This window comes from Balaenoptera borealis (genome assembly GCF_965194805.1).
Source record: "Balaenoptera borealis genome assembly, chromosome: 18".
Lineage (NCBI taxonomy): Eukaryota > Metazoa > Chordata > Mammalia > Artiodactyla > Balaenopteridae > Balaenoptera > Balaenoptera borealis.
In genome coordinates, this window is record NC_138877.1 from 20,527,534 (window position 1) to 20,541,986 (window position 14,453).

A 14,453-nucleotide genomic window follows, 5' to 3' on the forward strand; every position below is an offset into this window, starting at 1 on the left:
AAAATACCATTAGGATTTTAATAGGGATTGCATTGAATCTGTAGATTGCTTTGGGTAGTATTGGACATTCTAATAATATTAAGTTTTCCAATCCATGAACACAGGATGTTTACTTATTTGTGTCTTCCTCAATTTCATTCAGCATTGTTTTGTAGTTTTTAGTGTACAAGTCTTTTGTCTCCTTGGTTAAGTTTATTCCTAAGTATTTTATTCTTTTTGACTCTATTATATCAATAAATGGGATCATTGTCTTAATTTCCTTTTTGGATTGTTCATTGTCAGTGTATAGAGATGCAAGACATATTTGTGTGTTGATTTTGTTCTGTAACTTTGCTGAACTCATTTATTCTTAGCCAGTTTTTTGGGGGATTCTTGAGAGTTTTGTATATACATGATCATATCATCTGTGAACAGAGGTAATTTTACTTCTTCCTTTCCTATTTGGGTGCTTTCTGTTTCTTTCTCTTGTCTGGTTGCTCTAGCTAGGACTTCCAATACTATATTGGATAAAATGGTGAGAATGGGCATCCTTGCCTTTTTCCTAATCTTAGAAGGCAAGCTTTTAGTTGTTCACCATTGAATATGATGTTGGTTGTAGGCTTTTCATCTGTGGCCATTATTATGTTGATGTAGTCCTTCTCTTCCTAGTTTGTTGAGTGTTTTTATGAAAGGGTGTTGAATTTTTTCAAATGCTTTTCCTGCAGCAGTTGAGATGGTCATGTGGTTTTTGACCTTGATTCTATTAATGTGGTGTGGTACACTGATTGATTTTACTATATTGAACCATCCTTGCATTCCAGGAATAAACCCCCTTTGATCATGATATATAATCCTTTTAATGTGTTATTGAAGTTGGTAGGCTAGTATTTTGTTAAGAGTTTTTGCATCAATATTCATCAGGGATATTGCTCAGTAGTTTTCCTGTAGTATCTTTGTCTGATGTTGTAACAGGGTAATGCTAGCCTCATAGAATGAGTTTGGCAGTGTTCCCTCCTCTTCAGTTTTCTTTTTCTTGGGAATAGTTTGAGAAAGATTGGTGGAATTCTTCAGTGAAGCCATCTCGTCCTGGGCTTTTCTTTGTTGGGAGGTTTTTGATTACTCATTCAGTCTCCTTGTTATAGGTCTGTTCATATTTTTTATTTCTTCATGGCTCAGTCTTGGTAGATTGTATGTTTCTAGGAATTTATTTCTTCTAGGTTACCCAATTTGTTGGTGTTTGATTGTTCATAGTAGTCTCTTATGGTCCTTTTCACTTCTGTGGCATCAGTTGTAATGTCTCCTCTTTCACTACTGATATTTGTTATTTGAATCTTTTCTTTTTTTCTTAGTCTAGCTAATGGTTAGTCAATGTTGTTGATCTTTTTAACAAACCAACTCTTAGTTTTGCTAATTTTTTTCTTTTTTTAAAAATTTTCTATTTCATATGTTTCTGCTTTAATCTTTATTATTTCCTTCCTTTTGCTAACACTACTGGGTTCAGTTTGTTCTTCTTTTTCTACTTCCTTGAGTTGTTAAAAAGAAAGCCATGAGTTGGGTGCTTTCCTCCAACTTTGGTGAGCTGTGTTGGCTTCTGTCTGTAGTATTACAAGTTCTCTGGTGCTGTCACAAGCTGCTGAGCTTTCTTATGTTCTCAATGCCTCTCCCTCATGAGACATTCAGAGTTTGCAGGTTCCCTGTTAGCCCTCCAAGTCAGGTGAGACAGGAACCAGTTCCTTGGACAGACCCCTGAAAAGCAGAAATGTTGGATGAACATTTCATTCTTCTCTTTCCCTCCCAACAGGGAAGCCCCGCATTGGGCTATTTCTCGGATATTGAGCTGTGTTGGCTTGGGGGAGGGGCTCACTTAGATGAAATAAAATGACTGTTCTTACCCATTTCCTTGCAGTTGAACTTGCATGGGGTACTGCAACTTCTTAACTGGTTTCTGGTTTTCTCTAATAGGCATTTGGGGTCATATATTGTTGTTAAGTTAGTGTTTCTGTGGGAGAGCAAAATCTGGGGCTTTATTTTCCACCATCTTGCTGATCCTGATGTCCAGAGTATTTTTGGGTAGTGGCAGTGGGGGTGTGCAGGGGTTATGAAGTAGGAATGATTGACTGAATCATTGCCCACTGAGTTAAACTTAATCTCCAGGCTTCCTTCCCTCTTGGAAGTGTAGGCTGATATCATGTGGCTCAAAGCTCCAACCTTCTAATCACATCATTAGTCTTTCTGACCTGGTCAGTGCCCACCTGAGTCATCTCCTTTGTATTATCTAGGGGTCCATTGTGAGTCACCTCATTAACATAAACTCTCAGATGTAGGGGAGGGTTTAGAAGTTGCCTCCCACGCACTGGGGACAAAGGCCAGCCAAATTCTTTATTACACATGTATATTGAAATCTAGTCAGGCAGTATAAAATTTAAAAGGTACAAAGATGTACAGGGAAATACAAATCTTCCACCCATCCTTGTTCCTCAACCACCCAGTTTTTCTCCTGGAAGGCTGATGCTTAAATCTTTTTTTGCCTAAATAACAGTTAACTCTCTTTAAAAAATAATAAATTCCATCCCCCCAGCCTCCCCCACCCTGGTCCCTTTGGCTATTGCCATATTTTGAGGATTTGAAGGACTGTATTGTTCTCCAAACGGTAATGAATATAATATTATTTCTTTACATTATACCTTGAAATGAATTTGTTACTGAAACACTTAGGTGCTGGGATAGAAAAGTGAAATTAGTCTTTTGAGGTGTTTTTTTTCTGGATTAAGAATAATATATTCACTGTAGAAATTTTTTTTGGAAAGTAGTGACACATAAAATAACAAAAGTCTTATCATTTAATGTTTTATTTCTTATCTTTTTTCTGCTTGTGTGAATAGTGGGAGGTTGCATATTTAAACACACTTTATGTTAAAAAAAACACAGTTGAGAATAGAATCTAAGGTTTTGTATCATTTTTTCCCAGATTACACTGCTGAGATCATTTTCCTTTCCAGATGCATTAAATAATCTTTAGTAGCATGGTTTTACCATTTCCTTGTTTTTGCATGTTAAGATTATTTCTGGTTTTGTGCATAAATTAGCAAATCTATTAGATAATTTTACTTTGTTTTTTCTTGATTGATTTTAGAAGACTTAAAAGTTAACTTAATTGTTTGGTATTTATCATCTTACCTTCTTAATTGCTCATGATAATAGCCAGAGCTATTCTTTCAAGGTAGGTAGCTTTCTTTTTTACTGACTTCCAGTAGGGCTAGAGCTTACAAAATCAGGACCTTTTGTTCATTAGGCTTTCCCTATTAAATATCAGTAAACTGTTTTATGATTTTTTTAATGTTCTTTAAACAATACTTCAATGTCCCTTCAGTTCTTGTGAAAAATGCATTGGTTATATTTCACATATGTATATGTTTATATTAAGTTGTTTGGTATACATTTGTATCTATTTTTAATCTTTTTCCCTCACAGGTGAGCCATTGTCTTCCTCTTCCTTTTCACTTCTTTTCCATTATTTCAGTTGAACACTTAGGGGGGATTGTGCAGGAGGTGCAAGGATAAATTCTCAAGGGAATTTAAAAATAGTGGGGAGTGATAGATGTATAAGTCTGATAGTGTACACAAATAGATTTTAAGATTTTATTGACGGTTCCAAAATAAAATCTAGATATTTTGGCTGTTTCCCCTCCTGCTAGGGTCCTGTATTGATAGGAAGTTCTCAAGGTGGTGTCAACATTGAAGATGTTGCTGCTGAGACTCCTGAGGCCATAGTTAAAGAACCTATTGATATTGAAGAAGGCATCAAAAAGGAACAAGCTGTTCGGGTATGTTGTACTCCGAAACATTTCTAGCTTTTGATTGGATAATTACAACCCTTAAAGAGAATTAACTCTGTATATGTGAAGTGATTGACAAAACTTCTTAAAAAATTTTTTTGAGTGTCAAGGCATGTTAATATGTAGTTTGAAATTGAAACTTTTTAGAAGTATCTAAAGCGTTTTTCTTCATATCCTCCATAAATATTTTACTATGTATCTTTAGTAAAGATAAGGATTCTTTTAAAATAGCCACGATACCATTGCCATCCCTAGTAAAACTAACAATAACTTCTTAATATCATCACTCACCCAGTCATTCAAATTCCCTAATTGTCTCAATTTTTTTTTTTCTTTTACAGTTTGAGTTGGGATCCACATAAGTTCTTTCATTGTGGTTGGTTAATAGGTCTCATAGGTCTTCTTCTAGTTTATAGGTTTCCTTTCCCTCACTTTCTTCATCCATTTTCTTTCATTTTGTTGAAGAACCTGGGTTAATTATACTTTATCATTTTTCATAGTCTGGATTTTACATCCCCATGGTGGCATTTAACATGTCCTATCCCCCCTTTATTTCCTGTAAGTTGTATGGAATGGTAGGGACACTGTCTCATATATCCCTATGATAGATCAGTGATTTTATTTTGGGGAAGTTTTATGGACGCTTTTAAGAATCTGTTTAAAGCTGTGGACTTTCTCTCAGTGTATGCACATACTCAGTAAATTTTGCCTACAGTTTCACTAGTTTTCTGTACCATCCTTCTTGTGTGCCTCTTGCTCCCATTCGATTCCCACCCCCCCAAAAAAAAGCCCCCCCAAACAAAAACTTAACCATGAAGTTTAGTATTATGGCCTGTGAGAGTTGCTTGTTAATGTTTGTAATACTGCTATTAAATTGTTTAGTTTATATATAAAAAATGAGTGACCCATCTTAAAAAGAAGTTTGAATATTAAATTGAATGAAATTAACATCTCTTATTAGGAAACTGTCAAAAGAAGCTTATGGTATTGAAGTACAGTAGAGCAGGAATTTTGACTGATACAAAGATTTCCCTGCTAAAGCGTGAAGCACGTCATTTAGGCAAGTGAATGGTATAAATGTTTAAAGGGGACAGAGATTTGATTCATTAGGTAGTTATGTGAGAGTGATGACTGGAGACTTAAATTTAAATGAGAAAGAAAACACTTGATTTACAAGAATACTTGAAGGAATAATCTACTAAGATTGTACCTTTTTGAGTGATGGATGAACAGAAATAGTTCCCAGCACAGTGCTAGACAAACTAATGTCATACTGGGCTGATCAGAATTCTTTTGCAATTCTCAGATGTTTACATTTAAAACAGTAGATTATAACCTAGTGAAAATCTTTCTAAATGAAATGGCACTTTATTTCTCATTATTCTTTTTTTGAAATGTTTTAACCCAAAATTACATTTCTTAGTTTGATCATCCACTTTATTTTCATTTGATTATTTGCATTTGTCTTCTTGCAAGAATCACATTCACTTTCAAAGAATTTAATATTTTCTGTTATTGAAAGTCAGATGTATCGTAGCCTTAGATAGCAATTGGAAGAGAGGAGAAAACTACTCCATAGTTTTCCTGAGCAGCTGCAACAGTTAGGATAAAAAAAGAGACATGTGGCTTCTATACCAGTGGTTCAGAATTGCTTATAGAACTTTAAAATATTATGGATTTTTGGTCCACTATAGAACTTGTGAACCACAACTTCTGGGTTGAGACCTTGGTGTATGTATTTTTAAAAAGCTCTTCAGGGCTTCCCTGAAGAGCACAGTGGATAAGAATCTGCCTGCCAATGCAGGGGATACAGTTTCGATCCCTGGCCCGGAAAGATCCCACATGCCGCAGAGCAACTAAGCCCATGCGCCACAGCTACTGAAGCCCGCGCGCCTAGAGCCCATGCTCCGCAACAAGAGAAGCCACCGCAATGAGAAGCCCGTGCACCGCAACGAAGAGTAGCCCCCGCTCGCCACAACTAGAGAAAGCCCATGTGCAGCAACGGAGACCCAACGCAGCCAAAAATAAATAAATAGATAAATAAAAATTGAAAGGAAAAAAAAAGCTTTTCAGGTATATTTAGGGAGGAATCTCTGCGCAAGACTGTAAACTCTTCTACTAGGTTAGAAGCTTAAGTACCTGTATATCTTTTGAATCTAGCATATATTAGGTGTTCAGTAGATTTTTGAATGAATAGGATAATACTTGTTTGACGATGTGTCTTCATTGCTTGGTAGACACTCTTCATAAATTACCTAAAAGGTAAAATAGGGTGAGTTAATATTTTGGCCATTGTTTTTAGACCATTTGGATTATCAGTCTACCTTTTATATGTAGTTTTAATAAAATATAAGCCTCTTTTTTCAGTTTAGGTTGGCCATAAGGCTTAGTGGTAGTATGGAGGCTATGGAATAACACAGGAACAGGAATTGAGGCGAATGACACGTCATTTGACCTCTCTGGATCTCTTTCTTTGTAAAATGGGCATACTACCTGCTTTGTGAGGATTTTGAATAAAAACTTTTGTTTAACCATTTAGTGATAGTAGATGCTATTTCAGTGATTAATGTTTGACCATACATGAGTCATGCTTATTATTTAAATGATAAACTACAAGGTTTTTTATTTGTAATAATTTAATGTTGATTGGATGTATACAGCATTCCTATAATAAAGAGACAAATTGCTTTCAGCTTGCACAGAAGATGGGATTTCCAGCCAATATTGTGGATTCTGCAGCAGAAAACATGATCAAGCTTTACAACCTTTTTCTGAAATATGATGCAACCATGGTAGAAATAAATCCAATGGTAGAGGATTCAGACGGAGCTGGTAAAATATCTTCTTTTATCAAACATTGATTGTCTGTTTATCCACTTATCATATTCTTCACTGAGGAAGTTGAACTCATAAGGAAGTGAACTCATTTCTATGTAGAAGCTTATTTTATAATGAAAAGAGTGAATATGAACAAATATTAAAGAGACCCTTTAAAACAAACACCTTAAATATATATTTATGTACACACAGAGGGGTTAAAGCTGCACTGTATGGCAGCTACCAGGCACATGTGGCAGTTAAAATTAATTGAAATGATATAAGATTAAAATATTTCTCAGTTGCACTAGTTACATTTCAAGTGCTCTGTAGCCCCATGTATTGGACAGCTCTGTATTGGACAGCAGACATAAAGAACAATTTCATCATTGCAGAAAGTTCTGTTGGGCAGTGATGGATTAGAGTATCCACTATGGTAGTGAATAAATAGTTGTAGTTTTGGGGAATTAGCCATTTTAGTCTCCCCACGTTTCAAACTTTAGAGATACCATGATTGTTATTGTACAAAGTGAGTATTCTGATACTAGAGTCCTTTAATGTTAGGGAAGTAAGATTAGCTTGTCACTTTGACAGCTTTTCTTTTACGTATGTTTAAAAGGTAAATCAGGTTTTGAATTATCATGCCTTCCATGTATAGTTTTTCTAAAAATATAAGTTGCTTTATTGTAGCCTAAATTTTTCTTGATATTTTACATTAATTGCTTCTGTTGCTGTGATTTGTTTGATTTTGTTTCAGGTCTCTTTGGACATTTCTAATCTTCTTAAGCATTTGTAGATCTCTTTCACTTTTATACTTCTAATTAGTTATATTCATTATTATAGAAGTCAATTTTTAGCTGGTCATTTATATGGTTGTATAAAGAAAAATGAGTAAATTTTCTTGTGATTGTTGAGGTAGTTTATAAAACTAAAAATAATTAAATTTTTTTTAAAGAGTGAGGGCTGATGCACATTTTAAAAATGAAATGTCCAGTGAAGGAGAATTACCTGTATGAAACCGATATTTTTTTTTAAGGGAGGCAGTTCTTACCTATTTATTCTTTTAGATTGGCATTACTTAACCCTTCGTGGGTCAAGGACAAATTTTAAGAAACGCAGTGAAAATTGCATGAAAGCGAGTAACCCTCACCAAGGAGTCTGCACCAGTGTTCCCATGTGTGCATGTGCATATGCACTGTTTTTCATGAAGTTTAGGTGTTCTCAAACTCCTTGAAGCCTTTGGTCCTGCATTTGGTACTTGGATGTCAAATTACTAACTCCTATTGCTAGGCAACCTTTAGAATCCTTTTGTCAGGTTTCAAAACCGATCGTACTGGAATTTTATTGGAATTGTATTCATCCTATAAATTGTTGGGGAAAAATGAACATCTTCCTAGTAATCAGTTTTTCCAACTAGAAATACCTTATTTTTTCCATTTATGTAAGTCTTGATTTATATTTTTTTAAATAAGACTTATTTTCTTTTGGTAGGTATTATATTTCTTTTTAGATTTATTTGTAGAAATACATTTTTGTTGCTATTTTGAATGGGATCTTTTCTGCCATTGTATTTTTTTTTTTTTTAAGTTAACTGCCATTATCATTTTTTTTTTTAATTTTATAAATTTATTTATTTATTTATTTATGGCTGTGTTGGGTCTTCATTTCTGTGCGAGGGCTTTCTCTAGTTGCGGTGAGCGGGGGCCACTCTTCATCGCGGTACGCGGGCCTCTCACTATTGCGGCATCTCCCACAGGCTCCAGACGCACAGGCTCAGTAGTTGTGGCTCACGGGCCTAGTTGCTCCGCGGCATGTGGGATCCTCCCAGACCAGGACTCGAACCTGTGTCCCGTGCATTGGCAGGCAGACTTCCAACCACTGCGCCACCAGGGAAGCCCCTGCCATTGTATTTTCTTACTGTTTATTGCTGGTATACAGAGACTGTTGATTTTGTTCTTCATTTGAAGATTCTAATTCTATTGTTGTATTTGTTTTCCTTAGTCTTTGAAAAATATCTCTACTCAGTTTCAGCTTGTCTCCCATGTTTTGGTTTATTTTCAGTTTCTTCTTTCATAGTACATAGTTTTGAATTTTGACCATACAGAAGAGACATTCTAAGTATACTTTGGTTTCCTATAGTAAAGTTTATTTTTTTAAAAAATATTTTCCCTCTATTTAACGAAAACATAGCAAATACTATATGCTAGGCACTATTGTAAGAACTTTTCAGATATGGACCCCTATAGTTCTTTAAATGTTTATAGCAGTTCTGTGAGGTAGATACTATTACTATCCTTATTTTATAGGTTAGGAAACTGAGTTACCAAGAGGTTAAGTGACTTGCCCAGGGACACATGGCTAGTGGTAGAAATGGGCGGTGAATCTAAACAGTCAACTGCAGAATTTGTACTCTTACATATGACACAGTTGTATGACAGGGATATTTTGGGTAGAGAGTAGTAGTATATCAGCATTATTGGAGTAGGAAGAGATTAGCGATAAGGTATATCTTTTAGGTTAGGAAGCTGTAGCAGTAGTCCAAGCAGGAGGTAACAAAGGCAGCGGGAATGGAAAGGAGAAGCCTTTATTTTACAGATGAGTTCAAGCTCAGGCTCTGTTAGCAGACCTACATTTCTCACAGTACTTTCTTTATATATTTTGAATGGAGGCTTTAGACCAATGCAGACTATGTAGTTATAAACATATGCAGATTGATATGTTTTATTTATAAGGTTCATATTGAGTTTCAAAAGTAATATTTAAAAAAATAGAAAATATAGATATTTGTCTCCTTTTGGTACTAAGTTACCATATGACAAGATAGAATATACATTTGGGGAAATTATCATAGTATTCCTTAAAATAGTAGTTTAAGGATATTTTGAATGACTAAATTTGGAATTATTTCCTTTGTGCACAGTTTTTTTGGAATATATATGCTGCATAGAATGAAGTATACCTCTTAATTTGTACCGGTTTAATTGTTTGAATAATTGTAAGAAGAAAGCTTATAGACTCTAGACTTATTTTCCTAGTAATGCTCTGAAAACATAGGGTAATATAAAAAAAAAATATATATATATATATATTTGAATACAGTTGCTTAAATAGCTTATCATACCATTGCCATCATTGGAGTTTCCGAGAGATCTTCCAGTGATTACTGATCTTCCCTGACAGAGTTCTAATTAAAATGGATCTGACAACTAAATTACACAATTAGACAGACTTAATAAATCTATTCAAATATGAGGCTTTAACAGGGCAGTCCTTTCAGGGATAGACTGTGCCTTGGGAATAGCAGTTGGAAATGGTTGCTCGCTGTGGGAAGCTTACTCCAAGAGGAAGAAGGATTGAGCAGAATTATGCATGCCTAGTTTTATAATATCTAGATTAACTAGACAGATAATTTGCTTCCTTTCCTCTGGGAAGAATTAAGTAAAGAGACAGTGAGAGACAGATCTTATACTAAGTGAATCCTTTGAATGTGAAAGGAAGCATCAGGAGTGGGGAAGATTTGATCCCGCCCCCTCCTCCCCAAACATTCCTTAGTATTTTCTTTACCCACTGAGCTCAGCCATCAAGCCTGTGATCTATCAGGGTGGATGTGGAGCTCTTGAGGGAGGAGAGGTTACCTGTCTGTTTGGGTAATCTTGTTCTGACTTTGAGGCTGCCTTTCCAATCCCAGCCATTGTTCCTTTGGCTATTATGGGAGCATCTATAGGTAGTTTGGATTTTTACCCCCAGAAATTTCTAAAATGGGTCAAAATAGTACACCGGTATCAGCTTTAAGAAAGTGTTATACTCAATTCTGAAAATTTATTCTTTTCTGTTTCTGACACCACATTATGTTCAGTCAGGTTGTCTATTGGAATTTCAAAAGTTCATCAGTGAGATTAGATTATGGCATTAAAATACTCTAATAGTAAATTACATAAAGACACAGCTGGATTTAAAGTCCAAATGTGATAAAAGTCCAGAGGACCTAGAGAACTGAAGTCCCAAGTCACATTCTCTTAATCTGAGTTAGAAGTTCAAAGAAATTAATGTTCTTTCTAATTTCATAAATATTTTGATTGAATGAGAGGTTATGAATTCTAGATGGTTTTTAAATTCTTTTAGCCATGGCAGTTTGGACTGTCTGTCATAGGAATGGGTAGAGTTTCTTTGTGATCTCAGAAGTTATATTATTTGAATTTCAGATCTCTTATGTGCCTGAATTCTAAAAGTGTACAAAAGGTTAATAATACATATAAGTTTATCACAGCTTTGGCCCTCAATTACCAAATTTGGAGAAAAAACCCCCGCAGAACTCAAGCCATTCCCACTGCCAGGGACAGTGATCTCAGGCACAATAATGTTCTCAGAACCATGTACTTCGTTTTATCAAGGGTCATGGCAGAAACTCAGTGAAAGCTGAATGAAAGAGAATGGACTGATATTAGTCTCCCCAGGATGCCAGTTGTCTTGATTATCTTACCTATGGACCTGAAATCAGTTGAGAGAAATCTCCAAGTAAGGAATTAATTTTGGCCTGGTGCATTTGTGACTTCTAGGGGGGAAAAAACCCAAAATGTACATTTCTTAAAAGTTTTTCCTCTTTTGAACACTATGAATTAAGTATGGGCTCTGTTTACTGATATTACACATACCCTTGCTGTTAGCAGAGTTGTCAGTGGCTGGTTCTACTGACTGTTGCAGAGCTCGGGTCTAGGAAATATGCTTCCTAGGTATTTCACCCCAAGTATGTTTTTATTGGAGAATCACCATCACCTGAGTGAACCTGTCTTTATCTTCTTGAGTCTATATACTTTAGAGGCCTACTAAGGATTAATGCCTTTACTATGTGTTCCTCATTGTTTTTTGAATGGCATGTTAATTTTATTAATTTAATAGATATACAGTTGACTCTTGAACAACATGAATTTGAACTGTGAGGGTCCACTTATAAGCAGATTATTTTTTCAATAAGTATGTACTACAGTACTACATAATCCGTGGTTGGTTGAATCTGTGGATGCAAAACTGCAGGTATGGAGAGCCAACTGTAAAGTTATATGCAGATTTTTTTGCTAACATATCTTGAGCACTTTTTGCATTTACTAAAGCATTCTTCTAAAACACTTATTTTAATATTTGTAAAATCTGTCATATATAGATATGCCACAATTTATAACTATAAATTTATAAATGATTATCAAAATACAAGGGATCTGAAGGATCAAAATCCAAGAAACATACATATTATCATTCACCAGTGATTTCAGATATTGTACTTTTTAGTTCCAAATTTTCAATATGGTTCCTTTCATAGTTTTATTTTCTGCTGAGATTACTTACCTCGTGCTTTATTATGACCATATTTTCCCTTAAATCATTAAACATGTTTAAAATAGCTATTTCACAGTCCTCTGATACTTTAAAATTTGAGTCATCTTGAGTTTGGTTTCTCTTGCCTGCTTTGTTTCTTTGCTGTTGGTTACATTTTCCTGTTTCTTCACATATCTAGTAATTTCTAGTTGTATACTAGACATTTTGGGAGACTGAATTCTATCATCTTCCTCTGAAAGAATGTTGGTTTTTGTTGTTAATAGTTAACTTGGCTGACTCTAAACTTTGTCTCTTGTTTTGTGCAGCAGCTGAAACTGCTCAGTTCTTTTAGCCTCTATCTGTTCAGGAATAAGGAGAAAGTTGTAGTTACATTGGAGCAAGGAAGGGATAGAGTACATATTGAAAGATGAAGTCAGAGAATTAACCTTCATAAGGGCCATTTTGGTAGAGTGCTGGAGGTAAAAGCCTGATTAGAGTGGATTTAAGAGAGAATGGCAGGAGAAAAACTTGGTACAGGGAGTTTTTTAAGCAGGGCTTGGCAGATGTAGTCTCAGTTACTGCTGTTTCTCTACTTGTTCTTCTCTTTCTTCCTTTACCCTTTCTTTCTTCTTTCTTCTTCATAACCTGTTAAAAATATAAAACCCTTCGTAGGCTCACAGGCCATAAAAAAACCAGCACAGGCTGAATCTGGCCCATAGGCCATAGTTTGCTGACCCCAGGTTTAAAGAGACAACTCTTTCCATGAGTTATGCTGTATAGAAAGACGAGAGTAAGGGGGTGGGGGGAGGTAGGGAGTAAAGAGTTTTTTCTTTCTTTTTATTAAGGTGGGGGAAAGAACAGCATTTTTACAAGTCAGTTTGATTTAGCCAATAGCAAAGTGGGGTGGGGTGGAATTTACAGTGCAGGAAAGACAGAATTAGTGGAACAATCCCCTTGAGTTGAGACCCTGGGCCCAAGCAAAGGAGTTAGCTAGGAGCATGGACAGTTAATTCTTGGTAATTAAAAAGAAAATTAAATGCTTTTGAGGGGTTTTTTTTTCCCTTCCTTATCTGTTGCTTAGGATAGGTGTAGAACCAGTAACTTTGATGGGGCAGTTTTAATTCTCACATATTCTTTTTCAAGAAACAGTTTGAATTAATTGTGAACATAAATTGAAATACTTTCAGTAAGTAACAAAATGTGTTTTTCTTCTGAAGTCAAAAACATTTGATTACTGTATAGTTTATTGTGTCTATCTTGAAATTAACATCACTTTCTTTTTTTCCTTCAAAGTGCTATGTATGGATGCAAAGATCAATTTTGATTCTAATTCAGCTTATCGCCAGAAGAAAATCTTTGACCTACAGGACTGGACCCAGGAAGATGAAAGGGACAAAGATGCAGCTAAGGCAGATCTCAACTACATTGGCCTAGATGGAAATATAGGCTGTCTAGGTACCACCTGTTTTTGTGTTAAGAGTTGGATTGGCTAAGCTTAATTTATTTTCTTTGTTTGTTGCTTATACAAATCATTTTCCCTTCTTGATAGTAAATGGTGCTGGTTTGGCAATGGCCACAATGGATATAATAAAGCTTCATGGAGGGACTCCAGCCAACTTTCTTGATGTTGGTGGTGGTGCCACAGTCCATCAAGTAACAGAAGCATTTAAACTTATCACTTCAGATAAAAAGGTAGGGGCAGAACTTATGTTTTAGAATTTGAATGGCGAGAAGTAACTTGATTAATTAGTAAATGTGGTCGTTATAGTAGTTGAGCGTTAAAATTCAAAAGTCCTCAATAGTTTGGAAAAATTTGCTGAAATCAATAAAATAAAAGTTAGCAAGAAAGAAAGATAAACTTTCCCATTGTGATTTAGAAAACAAGGTGAAGAAATACTGGATGGTATTAGATAATACTATAAATGGTAGTGATTTGGCATGAGAACCCATTACTATAGAAAAAATTTTAGAGATGTTATTTGACCAAAAAAGCCAGAAATCTGGAAAGTCTGTAAAGCTAAAAAGGAAATAAAAATCATCTTTAATTCTATCCAGACATAACTTTTGTTACTATTGATTTGATTTATTTTCTTTAAGACTTGTTAATGCTTATATATTTCACACATACACTCATACACATGGCATATGTATCGTTCTAGAAACAGCTTTATTAAGGTATAATTCACGGGGCTTCCCTGGTGGCGCAGTGGTTAAGAATCTGCCTGCCAGTGCAGGGGACACGGGTTCGAGCCCTTATCCGGGAAGATCCCACATGCTGTGGAGCAACTAAGCCTGTGTGCCACAACTACTGAGCCTGCGCTCTAGAGCCCGCACGCCACAACTACTGAGCCTGCGTGCCACAACTACTGAAGCCTGCGTGCCTAGAGCCCATGCTCCGCAACAAGAGAAGCCACCGCAAGGAGAAGCCTGTGCACCACAAGGAAGAGTAGCCCCTGCTCACCGCAACTAGAGAAAGCCCACACGCAGCAACAAAGACCCAGTGCAGCCAAA

The 14,453-nt window shown here is 35.7% G+C and overlaps 1 protein-coding gene across 1 annotated transcript in view; it reads left to right on the forward strand.

Moving 5' to 3' along the window:
* The window catches only part of SUCLA2 (succinate-CoA ligase ADP-forming subunit beta), a 48,123-nt gene that overhangs the window by 23,551 nt on the left and 10,119 nt on the right, over positions 1 to 14,453 (forward strand). Inside the window, exons 5-8 of the mRNA XM_082365562.1 lie at positions 3,675 to 3,803; positions 6,509 to 6,647; positions 13,236 to 13,397; positions 13,492 to 13,634. Of these exons, the coding sequence (XP_082221688.1) occupies positions 3,675 to 3,803; positions 6,509 to 6,647; positions 13,236 to 13,397; positions 13,492 to 13,634 (573 nt within the window). The remainder of the gene's footprint in view (positions 1 to 3,674; positions 3,804 to 6,508; positions 6,648 to 13,235; positions 13,398 to 13,491; positions 13,635 to 14,453) is intronic.